Source organism: Mastomys coucha, unplaced genomic scaffold (genome assembly GCF_008632895.1).
Source record: "Mastomys coucha isolate ucsf_1 unplaced genomic scaffold, UCSF_Mcou_1 pScaffold4, whole genome shotgun sequence".
NCBI lineage: Eukaryota > Metazoa > Chordata > Mammalia > Rodentia > Muridae > Mastomys > Mastomys coucha.
Window position 1 is genome coordinate 3,107,225 of NW_022196910.1, and position 25,751 is coordinate 3,132,975.

The following is a 25,751-nucleotide window of genomic DNA, read 5'->3' on the forward strand; positions in this document are numbered from 1 at the left end:
CTTGTAATAGCTATTTGGGGTTGCCTTCAAGTGATTGAAGGTTGACCCTGACACCCCAGAAAATAGACCTCTTGCTTTTGCATCAATAAAAATAAATGATGAACATGATTCAGGTATTGGGGTGGGGACAGAAGTGAAGCCATGACAACATCAGAAAGTATGGAAACAGGTAACCTAGGGAGGTATGAAGTGTGTGTGTGTGTGTGGTATTCTCTATAATCAGAGACCTGGCAGTTGAGAGACACTCAGGATTCAAAGGGAGTGACCTTGGAGGAAATGACCAACAGTGGGGAGAAGGAACTTGTAGAGTCCACCTCCAGCAGAAAGACAGGGCATCAAGTAGAGTGATAGGGTTGCCAATCCACAGTCAAAAACTCTGACCCAGAATTAATCCTGTCTAAAAGAAATGCAGGGATGAAAATGGAGAAGAGACTGAGTGAAAGGAGGTACAGTGAAGAGCCCAAATTGGGATCCATATCCAGGGGAGGATCCAAGGCCTGACACTATTACAGATGCTATGGTGTGCTTACAGACAGGAGTCTAATATGGCTGCCCTCCTAGAGGCCCAACAAGCAGGTGAGTGAGAGGGATACAAATTCTTACACCCAACCAATAGACAGAATCCAGGGAACCCAACGGTTAAATTAGTAAAAGGCTGGAAGAAGCTGAGGAGGAGAGCAACCCCTTAGGAAGACCACCAGTCTCAAATAACCTGGACCATGAGATCTCACAGACATTGAGCCACCTGTTACATCCTCCTCATCCACAAGAAAGACACGATGACACGAGCTCTTCCTTTTTGCAGTTTATTTCAGGAACCTTTTAACAATGCTTCTCCCTCCTGCTCCTCCTGCCTGCTTCTCCTCCTGCTCTAATCTTATGCCTTCTGCTGCTCCTGCCTCTCTGGAGCCCTTACTTAAGCTCCGCCTTCCGGCCCACCCTCGGCTGTTGAGTACTCCCAAGCTTAGCCAATCCCAATGGGCCACGTAGCAAAAGCAGATAGATCACCAGATGCGGAAGCAACCAATAGCAGCAAGCTTAGCCAAATAAGGGTTTTGTTTACTAGGCCGCTTGCTTGGGCTCAGCTCTCCACAGCCATCAACCAGTCAGCATACACTAACTGATGAGACCAGTGGCACATAGACAGAAGAGGGCTACCTGGTCTGGCCTCAGTGAAAGGAAAATCACCTAACCTTAGAAAGACTTGATACCCTAGGGAGTCGAGAGGTCTGGTGGGGTGAGGGTAGCATGGGGACATCCTCTTTAAGACAGGGAAGGAGGAATGGGATGAGGAAGTGTCAGAAGGTAGACTGGGAAATGGATAAGGACAGGACTGCAAAAAATGATTGAAGAATAATATTTTTTTAGAGCAGGAAGAAGACAAATTTTTATTTGCACATGAAAAGATATCTATCACCTATCTATCTATCTATCTATCTATCTATATTTATCTTTTATTAAATTTATTTTATTTTTATTACACTAATAAAATTCATTTTAAAATATACAACTCAGTACTGACATTTTTAAGACATTAAAATAATTTATACTAGTTAAATGCCTCTTAAATATACATGATATCTTCTGAAGCTAAAAGTAATATGCAGTCAATCAGTTTTGAAAATCTATTTGGAACATTAAACATGATAGAAGTAGGAAAAAAATCTCTTATGAATTCCTCTATGAAAGGAAATTGTGACAGGTTCCTGATTAGACAGGAACCATTCCATCTCCAATAGAGAATATGTAGTGTAACTGTGGCTTCATAGAGTGAATTGGATAGTGTCCCTTCTGTTTCTGTTTTGTAGAATAGTTTGAAGACTATTTACTATTAGGTCTTGTCTGAAGGTCTGATAGAATTCTGCACTAAACCCATCTGGTCCTGGACTTTTTATCTGGTTGGGAGACTTTTAATAATGGCTTCTATTTCTTTAGTGGTTATGGGACTGTTTAGATGGTTTATCTGATCCTGATTTAATATATAGGTATTTGGTATCTGTCTAGAAAATTATCCATTTAATTCAGGTTTTCCAGTTTTGTTGAGTATATGTTCTTGTAGTAGGATCTCATGATTTTTTTTTAAATTTCCTTAGTTTCTGTTATATCTCCCTTTTCATTTCTGGTTTTGTTAATTTTGATACTGTCTCTGTGCCCTCTGGCTAGTCTGGCTAAGGGTTCATCTACCTTGTTGATCTTCTCAAAGAACAAACTCCTGGTTTTGTAGATTCTTGTATAGTTCTTTTTGTTTCTACTTGGTTGATTTCAGCCCTGAGTTTGATTATTTTCTGTCATCTACTCCTCTTGGGGGTATTTGCTTCTTTTTTGTTCTAGAGCTTTCAGGTGTGCTGTTAAGCTGGTAGTATATGCTTTGGAGGCACTCAAAGCTGAGTTTTCCTCCTAGCACTGCTTTTGTTGTATCCCATAAATTTGAATATGTTATACCTTCACTTTCATTAAATTCTAAAAAAATTAATTTCTTCTTTTTTTATTTCTTCTTTGACCAAGTTATCATTGAGTAGGGCATTGTTAAGCCTCCATGTATATGTGGGATTTCTGTTGTTTTTGTTGTTGTTGAAGACCAGCCTAGTCCATGGTGATCTGATAGGATGCATGGGATAATTGCAGTCTTCTTGTATCTGTTGAGGCCTGTTTTCTGACCAATTATATGGTCAGATTTGGAGAAGGTACCATGAGGTGCTAAGAAGAATGTATAGTCTTTTGATTTAGGATAAAATGTTCTATAGATATCTGTCAAATCTATTTGGTTCATAACTTCTGTTAGTTTCACTGTGTCTCTGTTTAGTTTCTGTTTCCATGATCTATCCATTGCAGGGTGTTGAAGTCTCCCACTATTATTGTATACAGTGCAATGTGTGCTTTGAGTTTTATAAAGTTTCTTTTATGAATGTGAGTGTTCTTGCATTTGGAGCCCAGATGTTCAGAATTGAGAGTTCATCTTGGTAGATTTTACCCTTGATAAGTATGAAGTGTCCCTCCATATCTGTTTTGATAACTTTAGGTTGAAAGTCAATTTTATTCGATATTAGAATGGCTACTCCAACTTGTTTCTTGGGACCATTTGCTTGGAAAATTGTTTTCCAGTCTTTTACTCTGAGGTAGTATCTGTCTTTGTCACTGAGGTGGGTTTTCTATATGCAGCAAAATGTTGGGTTCTGTTTACATATCCAGTCAGTTAGTCTATTTCTTTTTATTGGGGAATTGAATCTACTGATGTTAAGAAATATTAAGGAAAAGTGATTGTTACTTCCTGTTATTTTGTTGTTACAGGTGGAATTATGTTTATGTGGCTATCTTCTTTTTGGTTTGATAAAAGAAGATTATTTTCTTCTTATTTCTAGTGTGTAGTTTCCCTGCTTGTGTTGGAGTTTTCCTTTTATTACTCTTTGAAGGGCTGGATTTGTGGAATGATATTCTGTGAATTTGGTTTTGTCATGGAATACCTTGGTTTCTCCATCTATGGTTATTGAGAATTTTACTGGGTATAGTAGCCTGGGCTGGCATTTGTGTTCTCTTAGGGTCTATATGCCATCATTCCAGGATCTTCTGGCATTCATAGTCTCTGGCGGGAAGTCTAGTATAATTCTGATAGGTCTGCCTTTTTGTTTTACTTGACCTTTTTCCCTCACTGCTTTTAATATTCTTTGTATTGTGCATTTGGTGTTTTTATTATAATGTGAGGGGAGGAATTTCTTTTTTGGCCTAATGTGTTTGGAGTTCTTTAAGCTCCTTGGTATGTTCATGGGCATCTCTTTCTTTAGGTGAGGAAAGTTTTCTTCTATGATTTTGTTGAAGATATTTACTGGCCCTTTAAATTGGGAGTCTTCACTCTCTTCTATACCTATTATCCTTAGGTTTGGTCTTCTCATTGTGCCCTGGATTTCCTAGATGGTTTGGGTTAAGAGATTTTTGCATTTTGCATTTTCTTTGACTGTTGTGTCAATGTTTTCTATGCTATCTTCTGCTCCTGAGATTCTTTCTTCTATCTCTTGTATTCTAGTGGTGATGCTTGCATCTATAACTCCTGACCTCTTTCTTAGGTTTTCTATTTCCAGAGTTGTCTCACTTTGTGGTTTCCTTATGGTTTCTACTTCCATTTTTAGATTCTGGATAGTTTTGTTCAATTCCTCCACCTGTAGTTTCCTGTAATTCTTTAAGGGATTTTTGTGTTTCCTCTTTAAAGGATTCTACCTGTTTACACATACTCTCCTGTAATTCTTTAAGGGATTTTTGTGTTTCTTCTTTAAGGTCTTCTACCTGTTTTACTGTGTTCTATATTTTTTAAGGGAGTTATTTATGTCCTTTTCAAAGTCCTCTATCAGCATCATGAGAAGTGATTTTAAATCCAAATCTTGCTTTTCCTGTGTGTTGGGGTATCCAGGACTTGCTGTTGTGGGAGAACTGGGTTCTGATCAGGCCATATAGCCTTGGTTTCTGTTGGTAATGTTCTTGCACTTACCTTTTGACATCTGGTTATCTCTGATGTTCGTTGGTCTCTGGCATGAGCTTGTCCCTTTTGTGAGCCTATAAGCCTCATGGAAGACCAACTCTCTCCTGGCAGGACCTGTGCACAGAGGGCTTTGGAATAGCCCCAACTCCTGGGTGCAGATGGAGGGAGGAAGGACCCTGTCCCAGCTGCTCTCCCATTCCTGAGGCCTCAGCATTCCTGGCTGGTCCCATCTTAGACAGTCCCTGGAGCTAAAATCTAGTTTTTTTTTCTCCTGTTTCTGTTTTCTGACGTGTTTGTACATTCTAGGAACTAATATTCTGACTAGTGTGTACCTGGTAGGGACTCTTCCCTTCCTTTTGGCTTCCAGTTTGCTGAAATGATGTAGTCTTACTGTAGCATTTGTGTTTTTACTGATTTTTGTTCCATGTGATCTCATTTATAAACTGTTAAACTGAATGCCTGTTCAGTTCTCAGAAATACTTTTCCTCTTACAATGAGTTCAATACTATTCCTTATTTGCTCTTGTTTCAAATTCCATGTATCTTTTTTAGCTGAAATTCAAAGCTATTCAGAGGGATAGTTTCAAAGTCTTGTTGCGACTATTCATGAATTCATTTGAAGGAAATTCCTTGGATAATAAAGAAACTATAAAATGACCTAAAATATATTTTACTGAGTACATATTTTGCCACAGCACTGGTTTGGAGTGTCTCAAGCCCCACATACTATGATTTTAATCCCCAAATACAGCTGCCATGCCAATACATAATGGGTGACTGGGAAATGATACAAAGATAACAAGACTTTAGATATCAATCACAAATATTATTTACTCCTAGAAACTACTTATTGATATCCTGCAAAATTCCGGTTTCATCCCTCATACAGCAATGCTTTAGAGTATCTGACCAGTCTGACAGCTGGTATGACATCCAAACTAAAAACCCTAACAGGAAGCAAAATAAAGAAAAATGGTTATTATCCTCAAAGACTATTATAAAAGTTGAAATTTACTTCAGAGCACATTCTTCCAAGCCACATCTCTACCTGCAATTGAGGATCAATATACAACTTCCCACCGAAAATCATCTGCCTCCTAGGAAATCTCCAACTGACAATCCAGAGCTGAGACATCTGGATCCCACCATCTACTGGTACACCAGAAACCTCAGGAGGTATGAACTCTACACCACTCAATCAGAGTTCAATCATCCTTGAGGCCCACACATCCACCTGCATTCTGAAATTAGGAAACTGCTCTCTACTGCACATCTCCTCCTGCCTCCCAGGAGACCCAACTGTGAACACACAGCTTTATCTGCTTTATATCAGACCTGCTCCAACTGGACCACCCAGTTACTATCAGGAAAGTGAACAACAGAGAGAATCAGAATGTAAAAGGCAAGAGCATGGATATGATCAACAGAATCCAGTGCAATATAAATCCCAGATCTTCTAGTATAGCAAGCCTTGGATATCTTAACACTATTGAAGAGCAAAATTGTAACCTTGAATCTTTTCTCATGTAGATAATAAAGGCCTTGATGATTATATAAACAAATCCATTAAAATAAAAGAAAACACAATAAAACAGGAAGAAGCCCTTAAAGAGGAAACAAGAAGATCCCTTAAAAATATATGGGCAAATACAGGGGACAGAAATTAATACAACAGTTTGAGAATTAAAAATGAAATAGAAGCAATAAAGAAAACACAAATGGAGGCAACCCTGAGGTACAAATCCTAGGAAAGAGAACAGAAGTCTAGACACAAGCAATACTAGCAGAGTACAAGAAATAGAAGAAGGAATCCCAAGCATAGAATCTCAAAACAGAAGAGATTTATGAGCCATTTTCAAAGAAAATGCCAGAAGTAAAAATCTGTTAACTCAAATCATCCAGAAAATTGACAACAATATGAAAACACCAAATGTAAGAATAATAGTCATTGAAGACAGTGGAGATTTCCAATTCAATAGCCAAAAATTATCTTCCACAAAATTATCAAAGGAAATACCTCTAATCTCAAGAAAGTCATGAATATAAATGTATAAGAAGCTTACAGAATACTGAATAGATTGGATAGCAAAGAAAAATCTTCCCACCATATAATAATCAAAACACTAAATATACAGAAAAAAGAAAGAATATTAAAAGAGGCAGGGGAAAAGGCCAAGTAACATATAAAGACAGACCTGTCATACTTACACAGGATTTCTCAACACTAACTCTAAAAGCCAGAAGATCCTGAACAGATGTCTTGAAAGGCCTGAAGGGTCACCAATGCTAGCTAATGCTACAATACCCAGCAAAACTCTCAGTCACCATATATGGAGAAACCAAGATATTCCATGACAAAACCAGATTTAAACAATATATTCTACTAATCAAGCCTTACAAAGGATATTCAAGGAAAACTCCAACACAAGGAGTGTATGTATACCTAAGAAAATATGAGAAATTAATCATATCACAGGAAAACCCAAAGATAAGAAACACACATACACACAGAGAGAGATTTCCAACATCAAAATAACAGGAATTAACAATCATTGGTCATTAATATCTCTCAATATCATTGGACTCAAGTCATAGACAAGTGATAGCCTCAAGACAGAGGCTAACAGTTTGGATATGAAACCAAAATTCATCATTGTGCTGCACATAAGAAACATACTTGAGCAACACTAAATCAAGATTAAGAAGTAGAAAGAGGTTTCTCAAACAAACAGACACTAAAAAACCAGCTGGAGTAGACATTTTAACATTAACCAAAATAGACTTTCAACCAAAAGTAATTAAAAGAGATGGGCAAATATACCATATCAAAGGAAAAAATCTAACAAGATGACTTCTCAATACTGAACATCTATGCCCCAAATACAAGGGCACCTAGATTTGTAAGACACTCTACTGAAGTTCAAATCACATATTTATCCCCACTCAATAGTGAGGGACTTCAACACCCCACCCTCTCCAAAGGACAAGGTATCAAAACAGAAACCAGACAATGAAAGTAACAGGTGTTATGAAACAAATGCATCTAGCAGATACATGCAGAATCTTTCAAACAAATATTCAAGCATATACCTACTTCTCAGCACCTCAGGCACCTTCTCCAAAGCTGGCCACATAATCAGGCACAAAGTAAGCCTCAACAGATACAACAATACTGAAATAACCCCTTGCATTTTAGCAGATCACTGTGGATCAAGCCTGGACTACCAGAACAACAGAAACTATGGAAAATCCACATACTCATGGAAACTGAACTATTTTCTACTAAATAATCCATTATTCAGGAAATAAAAAAAGGCAGAAAATAAAGACTTCTTAAAATTCAATGAAAATAAAAACACAACATATGTAAACTTATGGAACACAAGGAAGGCAGTGATAAGAGGAAAATTCATAGCACTAAGCGCCTTAATAAAGTAATTTTGGAGATATTGTACTAGCAACTTAACATTACACCCAAATCCTCTAGAACAAAAAGAAGTAAACATATCCAAGAGTAATAGATAGGAGGAAATAGTCAAACATATGGCTGAAATCAATCAAATGGAATCAAAGAGAACAAAAAAAAAATCAACAAAACCAAGACCTGGGGCTTTGACAAAACCAACAAGATAGACAAACCTTTAACCAAACTAACATAAACACACAGAAACAGTATCCAAATAAACAAAATCAGACTTGAAAAGGAGACATAGCCACAGAAACTGAAGAAATTAAAAAAATTATAATATCTTACTTCAAAAGTCTGTACTGCATAAAACTGGAAAAATCTAAAAAAAGAAATGATGTTTTCTAGACAGATACCACTTACCAAACTTAAATGAAGATTGGGTAAGCTAATTAAACAGTCTCATGAACTCCAACATAATAGAAGTAGTCATTCAAAAACCTCCTAGCCAAGAAAAGGTCAAAGCCAGATGGTTTGTATGTATGTATGTTTGTATGTATGTATGTATGTATGTATGTATTTTTGCAGAATCTGCCAAACTTTCAAAGAAGAGCTAATTCAAATACTTCTCATATTATTCCACAAGATTTAAATAAATACATATTTATCACCCTGCAAAAAACTCAAGTCCACGTGGATCAAAGACCTCAACATACAACCTGATACACCAAATCTCATAAAATAGGTTAGGGAATATCATGGAATGCCTTAGTACAGGATACTATTTCCTGAGCAGAACACCAATGATTCTGGTTCTACTATCAACATGAAATTGAAAGCTCCTGTAAGGCAAATAACATTGTCAATAAGACAAAACAGTAGCCTCTAGATTAGGAAAAGATCTTCATTAACCCTACATTCTACAGAAGGGTGATATTCAAAAAAAGGGGTACAGAACTAAACAGAGAATATTCAACACAGGCATCTCAAGGGCTTAGAAGCAGAGAATGAAACATTCAACATCTTTATACATCAGGGAGTTCAAATCAAAACAACCTTAAATTTTTCCTTAAAACAATCAGAATGACTAAGAACAAAACATCAAGTGACAGCGCATGTTGAGAAAGGGGAATGCTCCTCCATAGCTGGTGCAATTCTAAACTTGTACAACCATTCTGGAAATCAATCAGTTTCTCAGATAATTGGGAATAGTTCTACTTGAAGACCAAGCTATAATGCTCCTGGGTGCATACTCAAAATGTTCCACCATACTGTAAGTACATGTGCTCCACTCTGTAAATAGCAGCTTTTTTTCATTATAGCCAGAACCTGGAAGCAATCAAGAATCAACTGAAGAATGGATAGAGAAAATGTCATTCATTTACACAGCTGAATACTATTTAGTTGTTAAAATACAAGGACATCATGCATTTTGCAGGCAAATGGATGGATCTAGAAATTATCACCCTTAGTGAGGTAACCTAGGCACAAAATTATATGAGTGGTATGTACTGTCTTATATGTGGATATTAGGTAAAATGTACAGAATGCCCATAATACACCACAAAGAAACAAAGAAGTTAAACAAGAAGGATGTCCCACCCAGGCAAGACTGCTTGAATCACACTCAGAAAGTGAAACAAAATTGTCATGAGTCAGAGGGAGAGAGGTAATTGGGAGAGAGATGGGATGAGAAAGGGACTGGAGGAGAGAGAACCAGGTATAGAGAAAGACAAGAAAGAGAGCCAGTGGGCCTGGAGAATGAATTGAAATCCTCATCTGCTGGGGGTTGGGAATGGGTGGAATCGCTAGGAAGTCCCAGAGATCTGGGATGGGGAATGCTCCCAGGAGTTCATGCAGCTGACTTTAGCAGAGATACCTAACAGTGGAGTCATGGAATCTGAAGAGGCGTCCTTCTATAGCCAGGCAGGAACCCCAGTGGAGTGTTAAGGACACTATGCCACCCACATAACTTTTGACCCAATTTTTTTTCTATTTAAAAGCAATGTAGGGACAAAGATGGAGTAGAGACTGAAGGAATGGCCAACCAATGGCTCAAGTTGAGACCCATCTCATGGGGAAGCTCCAATCCCTGACACTATTAAGGATACTCTGTTTTATACTTGCAGATAGGTGCCTAGCATAAGTGTAATCTGAGAGACTCTCCACAGCAGCCGACTGAAACAGATGTAGATACCCACAAACACTGGGCAAAGGTCTAGGAAATGTTGGGGGAAGAATTGAAGTCAATGAATGGCATAGGAACACCACAAGAGTTCACCAATGTCAACTTATCAGGACCCCTGGGAGCTCTCAGAGACTGAGGCTCTGGATTGTGACCCCCAGTACATAGATAGCAGACGTGCAGCTTCGTCTCCATTTTTGTTCTCATACAAACTTGAGGAGGGGATGTCCCTAAAGCTGTAGCCTGACTCTGGAATACTTTCCCCCACAGGGCTTCCTTGTCTGGCCTCAGATGGAGAGTATTTACCTAATCTTGCAAACACTGGATGTGCTTAGATGGGGGGAATATACATGGGAACCCCATCTTCTCAGAGAAGGAAGGTACATGGTACGAGGGGAGAAACTCTGTGAGGGGTGGATGAGGATGGGAGGGGGCAGCATTTGGGATATAAATAAATAACTAGTTGAAGCAAAAAAAAAAAAAAAAAAAAAAAAAAAAAAGGAAATGGGATCTTGAACTGGAGGCCAACATTTGTTCATGAGACCCAGATTCCAACAAATATCTACTTACCCTCAAATATAACCATCTTTGTGTTTATGTACTGAGTATTCAGGACGGAGGCCAAGGCACATATAGAGATGATGGGAAAAACTAGGACTTAGTTCACTCTGTTTACCTTGTGGTTCCTGAGATTGACATAATGTATATAGGCTTGGTTGCAAGTGTCTTTACTCATCGAGCTAACATTGATACAACACATAAGCTGAAAATTCTACCCATTTCTATCACTAATCATGAATGTAGGGAAGCTGCCAGTGGTGGAATATGGTTAGTTGTGATATGGCCTCCCACTGACAAAGTTTTCTTTCACACTAAATCAAACAACTTTATTCATATGCCAGTGTATGGCAGTTGATCTGGCAAACATTGCTGATGTAATAGCATTTGTTCATGAGACCCAGATACCAACAAATATCTACTTATCCTCAAATATTGTGTCCCTGCTGGAATGGGTAACTCTCAGGAATGTCTCCACCCCAATGATCCAATATTGCCTTTATTTGACAAGTTAAACCCTTCTTGCCAGAACTCCTAAAAGTGAGAGCTTAAGCACATGAGAGAAAAACTATAATCCACAGACTAACAGAGAGAATTGCCTAGATCATATATGTGTGTTTATTCAGACACTATTTTGGTCAGGGCACATATAGTATGCAAGGTAACTATGATCCATGGTGTTGACTCTGGATGATTTTCTCAGCTGCTCAATGCCAAGTTTGTTATAAATAACAATCTCTACTGGTGTGTCTTGATGAACAATAGCTGTTGACCCACCAATAAAAAGGTGATGCAAGAATAGAGGTAAATGTCACTCGCTTGCATAAACAGCACAGAATACATTACAAATCTCATGGTTATAGAGTGTATAATGTGGTGAAGTGATACACATGGAACTCCACATAAGGAAACTGAAGAGTATATATCTGTTCTTGGACTTGAAATTTCATTTTTATAAAAACTTTGAGGATAAATCTGTTGTAATATGCAGTACACCTTAACTTAAAGTTTTAGTTCTATTTAAAAAAAATGTCTTTGCACAATATTTCAAAACTATTTGTAGTTTTATGGTAGTAGAAGTGTTCTTTACCCTAGGTTTTCTCCATCCAATATTGGGTTTCCCATCTGTCTGTGAAATGGGTGTCTTTAGTTGTCAATTGTAATGAGCCACTTACTTACAATCTGGAGAAATTCTCTGATGAGAGTTTCTTTGATAACTTATATCAAAGTGTCCACAACAGAGAAAGACAGATTAGCATCTCTCACCAATGAGCAATTCCATTATGTAATCTGCTTACCTATTTTTATATTAAGTGTGCTGACATACACTCTGGTTTATAATTTTTTTCTCCATTGATGCTTTAGCAAAAAAAAAAAATCTGTAAAGTGTGTATATAGTGAAATACTACAGGAAAATATGGATGTATTTTTTTCATCACATGTTTATCAGAGTCTCCTCAGTAGACTGCTAGGAGGTGGTCCATACATTTCTATGAACATGAGCCATGATTAATTGAGGCTATAGAGTTACATGTATGTCAGACTTGGGAGATAGTGTTTACTTCTGTTATGCGCTTGCTCTTTGTAAATCTCTTTTCACATTTTTTTCCATAAATGATCTAGCAATCCAGTTGTATTTTGAAGTTATCATCCTTAGTTCAAGCCATGAACAGAGGTAATCTTTTTGCGAATAGTGTCCAATTTTCAGAAATCTGAAACATTTACTTCTTTTACTGGAAACCTTGGCCACTATTTTTCTTCTTGATCATTTTCTAAATAGACATCTTATACATTCATTTTTCTGTTCAACAGTATCCATTTCTGTCTTGCAACAGCATTAATACTATTGATGTACCAAGCACCATTAGCATTCAGCTGTGTATATTTCAGTGTCTTCACAAACTGGTCTATTGATTTAATCCCTGGAGGAGTTGAAGTAGCTTTAAAATATTGTATGCAAAATTGTGATCATGGTATTTTGGGGAGGAAGTTAATGAAGTTTATGTTTACAATTGGCCAATGTTCCAAGAGTCTTAGAAACATGTGTGAGGAAAATAAGAGGCCAATGTTAATATGGATAGTATACATTTCTTATCACAGGCCTTCACAAATAAATGAAAACAAAAATAAATACTACAAATTACAAGTTTTACTTCATCAAAAAATAAATTATGAAAAACTCAGCAGTAATAAATTTGAAGGTCTCACATATAAATTGATCAAGCATCTGATCTCTGTGTAAAACCAGCAAGTGTTTACTATGGTTTAGTGAAGCTCAGATTACAGGAGAGCTATTCCCATGCTTAATAATTATTTTGTTTATACCACAAAACTTGCTTTTTATGCATTTGGTTAACTGTTTAGTTGAAAAAAAAGTTAAGCAGAAACTCAACTCATGATTTTACCTTTCAAATAGTCTCACTCCTATTTTCTCTTATGTTCAGATCCATTCAGAAAAATGTTTTAAAATGCTTGTCAGTAAGCAAAGTGCTCCTATTATGTGTTCATTCAGTTACAAATATATTATGCATGCTCATATAAATGGAAAAAAACTGTTATTCACAACTGCAAAAAAGTAGAAATGTCTCTCTGGTTGTACTGTATGTTATATTCTGCATTTATCATTCTTCAAGGGTTTATTCCCTTGGGTATCTATTTGTCATCACACTGCACAAATTCTGTCCTATATACACCTATATTTCTTAATATGAAAGTATTTTACAGCCCATATCAGCAATGATCTGTTGGATTTCTTTTCAGTATATTGAAAAAAAATCAACTTCACCAGATGAAATTAAGCATCTAACTCACAACTATAAATTTGTGTTCTCCTGTATTTCCTGTGCTAAAGTAGGTGTCAAAATTTAATAAGACATTGAGAGAAAATGGTTCAATATCCATTATAAACTACAATACTGTAAGTAGTGTTTAATATCTAATTTTTTCTATTAATTTATTCACTTCACATTCAGATTACAGCCTTCTCTCTCTTCCTAGATCTCCCTCTCACAGGCCCTCCTCCCTTTTCATCCACCTCTTTACTTCTGAGAAAAGGAATCTCCCCACTGGGTACCAACCCATTATTGAAGTCATTGTAGAACTAGGCAATACTCTCCCACTGAAGCCAGACAAGGCAGCCCAGTTGGGGGACATGATCCACAGGCAAGAAATGGAGTCAGAGTAAGGCTTCATTCTAATTTTTTATAGTTCCACATGAAGACCAAGCTGCACATCTACTACATATGTGCAGGGGCCCAGGTCTAACCTTGTATTCTCTTTCATTGATTATTCATTCACTTGGAGCCTCCAAGGGTTCAGGCTTATTGTCTCTGTTGGTCTTCTTGTGGTGTCCTTATCCCCTTTGTGTCCCACAATCATTCCTGCAACTGCTCTACAAGACTCTCCTTACTCTATCTAATGTTTGACTGTGAGTCTCTGTATCTGTTTTAGTTAGATGCTGGGTGGAGCCACTCAGAGCACAGTTAAACTAGCCTTTAAGCAGAACAGAGTATCATTAATAGTGCCAGGGATTGATTCTTGCATATGGGATGGATCTCTGTTTATGCCCAGTCAATAGTTGGACACCCCCTCAGTCTCTGCTCCATCTTTGTCCCTGTACTTCTTGTAGGCAGGGCAAATTTTGAGTCGAATGTTTTCAGGCTATGTTAGTGTCCTTAGTCCTCTACTGTTAATCCTGATCCTGGCTGTATATGAGGTGGCCACTTTAGGTTCCATATCTCCCAATTCTAGGGTCTCAGCTAGTGTCACCCTCATATTTGTGTGTGTGTGTGTGTGTGTGCGAGAGAGAGAGAGAGAGAGAGAGACAGAGAGAGAGAGAGAGAGAGACAGAGAGAGAGAGAGAAAGAGAAAGAGAGTGTTTAGTAATAGAAAAATATGTAACATAATCCATTCTCCCAGAATATAGATGGGTAAATGTTTTTTTTTCTTTTTTCTTTCTTATAATGTCCTTCAGAAATACTATAAACAAGAAAAGCAGATGACTGTGCTTCTGAATCAGATGGATGGAAAAGGAAAACAAATCATCTTTAGTGATATAACACAGACAGAGAAAGATAAATTTGGTGTGTATTCATTTATATGTGAATATTAGCCATTGAATAAATGATAATCAAGCTATAATTCTTTGACCCAGAGATGTTTCATATAGAGGAAAGGAGTAGGGGAAACACATGGGATCTCCCTGAAATGGTGAAATAGAATAGATTTTATGTGTATACTGAGAAGAGGATGGAAATAAGAGGCCATTAGTTTGTGAGGGGATGCTGGATTTGTAGGGCATTTGAAGGGAGTTGTGAAAAACTAATAAAGTGAAAGCTTTCTAAAGTATATGAAGGTTATCCTCTTCAAATTGTTATGGAGATAGAATCCCTACTGGCCATTTCTTGCCAATAATGAAGCTTTTAGTGCAGAATGAGTTATATCCCATTAGGTTGTTTGACAAAGGGTTCCACGCTAATCTCCAAACAACACAAGCTGTTGCCAACACAATTGGTTGCTCTCCATAAACTGACAAGACCTCCTTATTGAAGGTATAATTTAACTCATTGGAAGTGCATATTTTGAGCTCATACCTACATAAAACTTCCACCCCTTTGTTGTAGTGTCTTTTGTACTGAAAGGTTCATTGCAGGCTATGAAAAGAAAAATGTAAACTGAAACCCAGCAAGAAAACCTTTTATCTACAATCTGTCTTAACTGGAAAAATATGCTAAGGTGATGATGGAACAAAGCTTGTAAGAATATCAAATGAGAGCCTGAATTAACATAAGGCCTACCCCATAGAATTCTACTCATGCGCAAACTGCTTGTATGACCAAGAACCAGAGAACTGGGCTAAAACAAAATATTAATGGTATGAAAATAAAAATAGTTATACAACTAGAACCCAAAAGTTCACTGGGCCTAACCTACCAACCAAAAAGTCCACATGGGAGGACCCATGGCTCCAGCAGGACATATAGCAGAGGATTGCCTTATCAGGAATCACTGGGAGGGGATCCCCTGGGTCCAGTGGAGGCTTGATGACCCAGGGTAGGGGAATGCTAGGGCACTGAGGCAGGAGTAGGTGAGACGGTGGAGAAGCACCCTTGTAGAGGCAGGGGGAGAGGATAGGGGGTTTTTGGAGGGGAAACTGGGAAGGGAATAACATTTGAAATGTAAATAAATAAATAAATAAATAAATAAATAAGAAAAAATGACTTCTAATGACATTTTGCTCTTATAACAACAGTGTCTCATTCAGCCACAAATTGAGTGACATCCTCCTTTATCAGAAGGGAACAGATACAGACCAACAACTAGATACTATAGAGAGGAGAGGAGAGGAGAGGAGAGGAGAGAGAAAGAGAGAGAGAGAGAGAGAGAGAGAGAGAGAGAGAGAGAGAGAGAGAGAGAGAGAGAGAGAGAGAGAACTTATTATACACAGCTCTAAATGGGATTTCTATTTCAAATTCATTCCCATTCAGAGAACTCCATAGGAGGGAGGAAAGAAAGGCCATAGGAAATGGAGAACACCAGGAGTAAAAGGTCTCATGAATCTACTAGACAAAGCTCATATGAACTCAGAGAATGAAAGAGCAAGCACAGGGACTGTATCATGTTCACTGCATATATATACATATATATGTATATATATGTATATGTATATACATGTATGTATTGTATGTATATGTATATATATATCTTTCAGTTTAGTATTTTCACTGAGTGTTAAAGGGACTGGTTCTATGAGTCTAACACATTCTCTTAGACCATTTTCTTCCCTTTATTTGCCTTATCATAATTTAATGTTTTTATGCTTTATTACATTATATTATAGTGTTATCTCTTAGATGCATGTTCTGTTCTAAAGAGAGCAGATTTGGAATGAACCAAGAATGGAAGAATTGTTAGGAGGAACTGGGGTGATTAGAGGGTGATGAAGCTGTAATCGAAATATTTAGTTTAGAAAAGAATATATTTTAATAAAAGGGAGAAAATTGTACAAATTAGGTAAATATAAAAAAGAGATACTGATAAATCTTTAAGCAGAATCAGTGGAGAGTAAATAAATGAGCCCATGAAAATTACAGTGAACAATAAGAACCCTTAGTATGAACAGAATGAAATAATCCCTTAAAAATGGAGATACTCAAAACTAGTGATGACTATCTGGACACCTAGCATTTCTGGAGGGAAGATAGAGAATCACGGCTTGAAGGAAGATTCTACAAGAACAGGTAAAAGAGGAGAGGAGGCAGAGAGGAAAGGAAGGCATGAACAAAAGATGGTTGAGTGGAAGAAGTTTTACTTTGCTTTGGAACTGAGTTTGCCTTTGACGTTCTGAATGTCCTGCCAATATATGTCAAGCATAGACTCTCAACCTGCATGTGGTAATCCCTCTAGTGTGACAGAAGCCTTTACCAAGGGTCACCTAAGACCATCGGACTGTCAGATTATTATGATATTATTCATGACAGTAGCTAATTTAAAATTAAGAATTAGCAATGAGAATATCATTAGAATTGTGGTTCATCACAACACAAGGAACTGTGTTAAAAGATCACATCAGTAACGAGGTTGAGAACCACTGATATACACTATTTATGTAATGTTGGGATCAAACAAAGATGCTTGTGGGTTTTAGGCAAGTAGTCTATGAATTGAATTATATGCCTGTTCTCTGAACAGTTTTCAAAGGTAAAAAATTTCTATGTGCTGCAAGTTAAGAATAATGTTAGAGCACAGTCTTTGTATTAAAAGACCAATAATGAAATCCTTGAACTGTAATCTATATACATTTTCAAGAAACAATCACATTGCAATTTATCGCATCTGAAAGGATCAGAAATAAGCAGCCTCAGATGCATATTGCATGGGAAGCACTGGGAGAACAAGAAAAGAACTGTAATGAAAAGCATCGGTGGTCCAAGTTTTAACACAAGAATCAGAAATAAAAAGGAAGAGGGAAGGCCTAAGAGTCACCACATGTTTTTGTGCATAGAGTCATGGTTCCAAAACATGACAGACTTCAAGAGGGAGAGAATAATGTCTTAAGCTAATATAAACAATGAGATATCATGCAATCACACCTCAAACTATAATATTTTCAAAAAGATTTATTACACATTTTTTTTTTTTATTTTGGGCAGTAGACAAGCACTATTTCAAATTCAGAAAATGTGTTTGATACTTCAGCAAGTCATTTCAAGGAGTCAAGCTCAGAATGAGGATTGGTGGAAAGGACTTGTACATACAGAGTCATCTTCAGAACACCCTATCATAAGCTTATACGTGAATGTCAGAATGGTAGAAAATTAGCACATTTCAGTTCAGTTTGTAGACTCATGTGAACTATATTTTAGGTAAATTTTGTTCTTATCGTGACTTTTGTCCCTGATGTGATGAACAGTGTTCCTATGTGACTTGAACAAAATAATGTAGCACTTAGGGGCAAATATTAGGCTTAGAATTCCAGCACTGGAAGCCAAGATAGAGAACATTTCCATAGCCACCATCACCTTCCCTGTGGTGCTGTGGTAGACAGGGAGGAAGGTGACCCAGACTGTGCAGAACACCAGCATGCTGAAAGCCAGGAATTTGGCTTCATTAAATGCGTCAGGTAGATTTCTAGACAAGAAAGCCATAAGGTAACTACCAAATGCCATGACTCTGAGGTAGGCCAGGGTGCAATAGAAGGCAATAGCTGAACCCTTGTTGCATAAAATGATGATGTGTCCATGTTCAGAATGTGTATCCGTATCAATAAATGGAGGAGATGTTGCCAGCCATAGAACAGAGATAATTATTTGCAACAATGTGCAAAACGGAATGATGAAAATAGGGGCCTTTGATATCAGCAACCATCTTGCCTTTCTCCCTGGAGCAGTAATCTTGAAGGCCAAAACTACAGTGATAGTTTTGGCCAGCACAGTGGACAGAGCCACAGTAAACAGAATTCCAAATAAGTTGTGCTGTAGAATACATGTAGTGGTGTTTGGAAGGCCAATAAAGAGCAAGGGACAGAGGAAACAGAAGGTTAGAGTGATGAGCAGGGTATAACTGAGAGATTTATTATTGGCCTTAACAATTGGATTGTCTCTGTGGGTTACAAAGATGACAATAACAAGAGCTGTGAGTGTAGAGCATCCCAGGGATATGAGTGTGAGTCCCTTACCCAAGGGATCATCATAGGCCAGAAAATTCACAGTTTTCGGAAGGCAGTGTCTCTTTTCTGCATTTGCATAATGAGTTTCTGGACATTTTTCACACTGATCCATACCTGGTAGAAATGCAGTTGGCCATGAATTCATGTCTAGTTTTCCCTTTAGCCTAATATACTTTACATCAAGGACCCATTAGATTATTATTAAAACCATGTTACCTTGTCACATAGGCATAAATAAATGAGAATTCTAAGGTTTACAATCACCCAAGTTAAAGTTTCTATTTCTTTCATAACATCACATGAGCAAAAGCAAATTATATAGGAAAGGTTCTCTTTTCACATACCAGTTTATAAATATATCACTAAGAGAAATCAGGCAGTATCTCAAGGTAGGATATGGAGGTAAGACCTAAAGTGAGTCCGTGGTGGTGTGATGTTTCCTGAACTGTCTCTACTGTCTTTCTCAAGCTCCTTCATTGTATAGCTCAAAGTCACCTTCTTAGAGTTGGTATCACTACAGTGTGACAGGGCATCCCACAGCAATCACTAATAAAAAACATGACCATTTAAGTGTTCCAGCAGGCCTGTTGTTGAAGAGTTATTTTAATTGTGATTTTATCTTTCCACATAAATATACCTTGTATCAAGTAGATAAGGAAAACACCAAAGATACCATCCTTTAGCCTATTTAATTTAGTTGTATGTTGAATTATTCTATTTCTGTTTTTACCAAAATGTTTTCTTTATATTTTGTAATATTTTTGAAACATACATTTTAATCCTAAGAATACCAAATTACATTGCAAAATTCCCAATTCCTTATTTCTTAATCACGTGAATTCAATTTTAAGGAAAATATTGCCCTTTGAATTTCCTACATAATGATAATTGTATCAAATGTATGAAACACATGTATATTTTATTCATAAATTTCCCTTTGAATATTCTCATATGGAGTTTCCTTGGATATGAGTAAATTCTTGTTTAAAGTGCTTCTTTTCTTTCTCCGTCTCATTTCATATTTGGTGACAAGGGGGTATTACATATACATACTACTGTCCATGTGTCAGTACTAGAGAAACCAACAGTCTATAATCCCTTTGTCTACTTCTTCATTCTAGAATCAAATTCAGGTCACAGTGGGAATTAAGTCCCGGTACATATTGAGACAATTCTATGGGTATTAAATTACTAAATTTTGGAAAATCTCAATGGAGGAATATTTTTCAAGAAAACATCCACTTAGTAGTTTAGATCAGATTTCTTTTGTTCTTTCTAGAACAGATTTAAAGATCAATCCTTATGAATTACACTCACAGGTAAGAAAAATATATGCTCCTAGTGCTATTTAATATCACATTACACTCAGGGTGTAATTTTCAATAGTTTTGTAAATGTTACATTTCAAAACACCTAGTTTAGTTTTATATTTTTCATAAAACATATAGGAAGACTATACATTAATTCTTTAAAATCAAATTTATTTGTATGTGTCTTGCTTATACTTTCTTACACTCTCCTGTCAAAATAGATTACATTTCCTCAATGTCTTTTTATGTTAATGTCACATGCTCATGTCACCCTAATCTGTTCCATCTTAGTATTTTTTGCTGTTATATTTTGCTTCTAATGTGTATAACATATAGATTGTTGATCCATTCATTAACAGCAATTGCCCTGTAAGACACAAAAATTACTTTGTATAGAATTTAAGATTTGTCTTGAAATAAAGGTTTACTATTTCTACTATGTTTGATCAGTAATTTCTTTAAGTTTTGAGTGTTCAATATATCTGTACCTGCCTTTTCACTTTTATTTTTAAGGTATTTAATATTTATAATAGCCAGAAGCTAGAAACAACCTAGATGTCCTTCAGCAGAGGAATAGATACAGAAAATGTGGTACATGTACATAATGAAGTGCTACTCAGCTAGTAAAAACAATGACTTCACGAAATTCTTAGGCAAACAGATGGAACTAGAAAATATCATCCTGAGTGAGGTAGGCCAGTCACAAAAGAACACACATGGTATGCACTCACTGATAAGTGGATATTAGCCCCAAATCTCAGAATACCCATGATACAATTCACAGACCACACGAAGCTCAAGAAGAAAGACCAAAGTGTGGATGCTTCTGTCCTTCTCAGAAGGGGGAACAAACACTCACAGAAGGAAGTATGAAGACAAAGTGTGGAGCACAGACTAAAGGAAAGGCCATTCAGAGACTGCCCCACCTGGGGATCCATCCCATGTACAGTCACCAAACCCAGACATGATTGTGGATGCTGAGAATTGCTTGTTGAAAGGAGCCTGATATATCTGTTTCCTGAGAGGCACTGCCAGAGCCTGACAAATACAAAGGAGGATAGTCACAGCCAACTGTAGGACCATGAAAGGAAGCCTGGTTTCTGGTTGAGCACAGGCTTGAAACCCCGGTCACCCCTCAAGGACAGTAGGCATTTTGCTGTGCTCCCAGACACTAGGCTCCTGACAAGAGGCCTCAGCCTCCAATTTTTTTGTCATCAGTTACAGAAAGGCAATGCCCCAAACCCCTCCACAGGTAGAGGATATGCCCTGTGGTCACTGAGCCTCAAGACAGATCTGCATCTTAATGAGGTACCTAAAGACCTGAAGGGCTTAGCCACTTAAGCTCTACTTTCCCAGACACTCTTCTCTGAAAAAGGTCTTTAAACTCAGGCCTGCCCTGAGAAAGTTGGGTAAAGTTTTACTCTTTGCCACTGTCCACCATGGGAGTAAATGCTTTAAAACTATAAACTGTCTCTTATTTTGTTTTGTTTTTGTTTGTTTTGTTATTTATTTATTTATTTATTTATTTATTTATTCGAGACAGGGTTTCTCTGTGTAGCCCTGGCTGTCCTGGAACTCACTCTGTAGACCAGGCTGGCCTCAAACTCAGAAATCTGCCTGCCTCTGCCTCCCAAGTGCTGGGATTAAAGGCAAGTGCCACCACTGCCTGGCAGGACTGTCTCTTTTCATTGGGATCCACCATGGGGGGCAATGGGCAGACCTCGATCTAAAGAGCTAGATGCTTCATATCCTGCAGAAGGCCTCTTAGCACTCCCAGCCACAGCCTCCACCAAGCCAAGCCACCCACTGAACAATCCAAGGATTCTCTCCTCCCTCAGGACCCAGCTGGAGCTCTCCCCTCTTTTTCTCTTTAGCCCCAGGCTAGAACCGGCCCCCTCCTTTCTCAGCTCTTCCATGGCACCCAGTGGGGCCTGGGTGTCCAAGAGTCCGAGAACCAGATGGCCTGAGCCTCTGTGCAGGCCAGATAGCCTGACACCTGTCCTGGCTTGGTGTAAGTGCAGTTAAAATTTCCCACATCCTTCCTCTATGAGCAGTGGCAGAGTGGACACAGAAGTCCAATGACCCTGCAGCCAACTATTGGACTGAGCACAGGGTCCCCAATGGAAGAGTAAGAGAAAGGAATGAAGGAGCTGAAGGGGTTTGCAACCCCAAAGGAAGAACAATATCAACCAATAAAAGCCCCTACCCCCAGAGCTCCCAGGGACTAAACCACCAACCAAAGAGTACACATAGAGGGACCCATGACTCCAGCCACATATGTAGCAGAGGATGGCCTTGTCTGGTATCAATGGGAGGAGAGGCCCTAGGTCCTGTGAAGGCTCTATGCCCCAGTGTAAGGGAATTCAAGGGTAGGGAAGCAGGAGTGGGTAAGTAGGTGGGGGAACACCCTCATAGAAGCAGGGGATGGGTGGATGGAGTAGGTGGTTTCCAGGGGGTGAGGTACCGGGAAAGGGGATAACATTTGAAATATAAATAAATAAAATATCCAATTAAAAATAAATAAAAAACACCATTAGAAAACTCTCCAAACATAAGGAAAGTAGTGTTCATTGAGGCACAGAAGGCATTTAGACCATCCAACAGAACTTCAGAGAGATGATATAGTTGGAGAGATGTTCACTGTCAACCCTTGGAAGCCATATGGTAGATGTCCTAATCTTGTCAGTTATTCTCTGACTTCCACATGCATACCACACACACACACACGCACACACAATGTAACATGAAATTAGAAGCAAAAACTGTTTAGAAGAATGGTTAATGGGAATGTTAAAGGATGAAAAAACAAGGCTAGGGTGTAAGGTTAATATAATCAAGATACCACATGTATTTCTATGATAACATCCTTATATATTAGCAACATATAAAATATGTACAATGAACTTTTAAAAGTTGTAATAGAAATAAACAAAGAAAGAAACCTACTTAACATAAACTTTCTTAAACTTCTTTATCTTCTTTGAATCCAAATTTAAATTCAGATAATTAGTATGTCAACCAGGCAATTTTTCAAAATATTTGATGTAAGTGGCCATTATGTATGTCATCTTTGTAAATACCATGTCCAGCTCTGATATCACATGTAGTTTAGTTTACTTTGTGACACTTAGTTCCAAATACAACAATGATAGCATATTACAGCTCTGTATCATCAAATAAAGTAATTTATGTAAAAAGTTCATGAAACAGCCGGGCAGTGGTGGTGCACGCCTTTAATCCCAGCACTTGGGAGGCAGAGGCAGGTGGATTTCTGAGTTCAAGGTCAGCCTGGTCTACAGAGTAAGTTCCAGGACACTGCCTAGCTATACAGAGAAACCCTGTCTCGAAAAGCCAAAAAAAAAAAAAAAAAGTTCATGAAACAAGCTCATGTAATTTTAATAATATAAATATTAACTAGTAGTTGGAGTGATGTGTTCATTATGTCTTAATTTTCTTAAATAACATGAGGGTAACAAATGTTAAGCTCTTTATACTATTCCTAAAGTCTTCAGGTTTACAGCAGTAAGAAAAAAATAGATAACGTAAGACAAATTATTAGCTAGAAGCTTCATTTCTCATTTTACCCCATTTCACTGAAAATAGATTATTTCCTCATACAAAATATCCTGACCACAAATTTCCTTTCATCTACTCCACCAAGCTCCTTCCCATTCTCCCCATCATCTGAACAAATTCCCTTTCTGTCTTTCATTAGAAATGAAGAGGCTTCTAAGAGATAACAACAGAACACCAAAATAAATTATAAGGTAAAACAAAAACCATCACATTGAAGTTGTATATGGCAAACCAGTGAAAGAAAAAGAGCCTCCAAGAGAAGGCACAAAGAGAGAGAGAGGGAGGAATGGAGAAAGAGAGAGAGAGAGAGAGAGAGAGAGAGAGAGAGAGAGAGAGAGAGAGAGAGAGAGAGTGTTACTCATTCACACACCAAAGAGGTACAGATCCAAGCAGAATTCTGTGTAGAGGAAACTCAAATGGTTGAGAATCACTTATAGAAATGTGGCACCTAGCCGGGCAGTGGCTCATGCCTTTAATCCCAGCACTTGGGAGGCAGAGGCAGGTGGATTTCTGAGTTTGAGGCCAGCCTGGTTTACAGAGTTAGTTCCAGGACAGCCAGGGCTACACAGAGAAACCCAGTCTTGAAAAACAAACAAACAAACAAACCCAAACAACAACAACAACAATAACAAAAAAGAAATGTGGCATCTCATGGTTTCAAGGAAAAGGAATAAGGGAACACTTGTCTATTGCTAATGGGAACAAAAACATGTGTAACCACTATGGAAATCAGTATGTTGGTTCTCCAGAAAGATGGAAATAGTCCTATCTCTAATTCTAGCTATACTACTATTGGCCATATACCCAAAGAATATTTCATCCTACCTCAAGGACGTTTGCTCAACTATGTTCATTACTGCTCTATTCACACTACCTAGAAATTGAAAACAAATAAGATGTCCCTCAACAGACTAATGAAAACCAAAAATATGGTACATTTAACCAATTGAGTATTGTCATCTGTTTAAAAAAATGACATAAAATATGAAAGCTAACAAATGGAACAAAAAATTATTTGAGTGTGCTAACCCAAATTCAGAAAGGCAAATAATGGAATGTGTTATATGCAGCTATTATCCATTAGGCAAATGAAAACTAAGCTACAATCTGTAGACAACAGAAAGGGTAGGTATAGAGGAAGGGATGGGGGAGGTGGCACATGGATCTCTCTGGGAGGTAAAAACAGAATAAACATTATTGGTGGACTTGGGATAAAGGAGATGGTACAATGTGTATCAGATAGAAAAAGGGAAGGGCAGATGCAATTGAGGAAGACAATGTGGAGAGTGACAGGTAGAATTGAGTGCCATTTGAAGGATCATAGGGAAATGTAGTGCAGGGGAAATTTCGTAAAACCTATGAAGTTGATCCTACTAAAGTCTCAATATAATGAGGGAAACAGAATCCCCATTACCTATTCTTTTGTTGTATCACACTCTCATAGATTATAAACTAAAATCAATACAAACTGAGTTCATATGAGAAAAGAAAAACAACAAAATTAGAGATATGCATATGAGTATAGAGGCAAATTTGAGAAATATGGTTTTGTAATAATGAGCTATAACTTTGCTGTACAGTATTTTCGAGACTTCAAAATGTTGTGCTTGTTCAAATCAGCATCCAGAAGTAAAAAGAGTGATTTTTTGTCTTTATTTTGTACATATACAAAGTTTCATTTTATGTAGCCTGACTCAAAAGACTATCACCTTGAAGAAAGATAATTAACATAGAGTAATTCAGTAAAAACTACTACAGTACACCTGTCTTTGTCATTTTGTGGAATGGATCTATTTGCATTTTCTTCTTATAAGTTGTTATTTTTTAAATGTTTTACATTTTTGGTTGGATGCTAGATATTATAAATGTTACATTGTTAGTTTCTATATAGTTTTATGTTTAGTTTTGTTATGGGACACAATGGGGATAATTTGAATAAAGAAATAATATGAATTTTTTAAAAAATGTAAGTGAAATGATAATTATTTGGAGTATTATTAAATATATATTTCCAATTAATTTTTTTTTTATTTTAGATATTTTCTTTATTTACATGCGAATTTCTCCTTTCCCAGTTTCCCC

The 25,751-nt window shown here is 37.4% G+C and overlaps 1 protein-coding gene across 1 annotated transcript in view; it reads right to left on the minus strand.

Moving 5' to 3' along the window:
* Positions 1 to 17,947: 17,947 nt before the first annotated feature.
* LOC116076492 (vomeronasal type-2 receptor 116-like) overlaps positions 17,948 to 25,751 on the minus strand; it is a 30,910-nt gene continuing 23,106 nt past the window's right edge. Inside the window, exon 6 of the mRNA XM_031350331.1 lies at positions 17,948 to 18,897. Within this exon, the coding sequence (XP_031206191.1) occupies positions 17,948 to 18,897 (950 nt within the window). The remainder of the gene's footprint in view (positions 18,898 to 25,751) is intronic.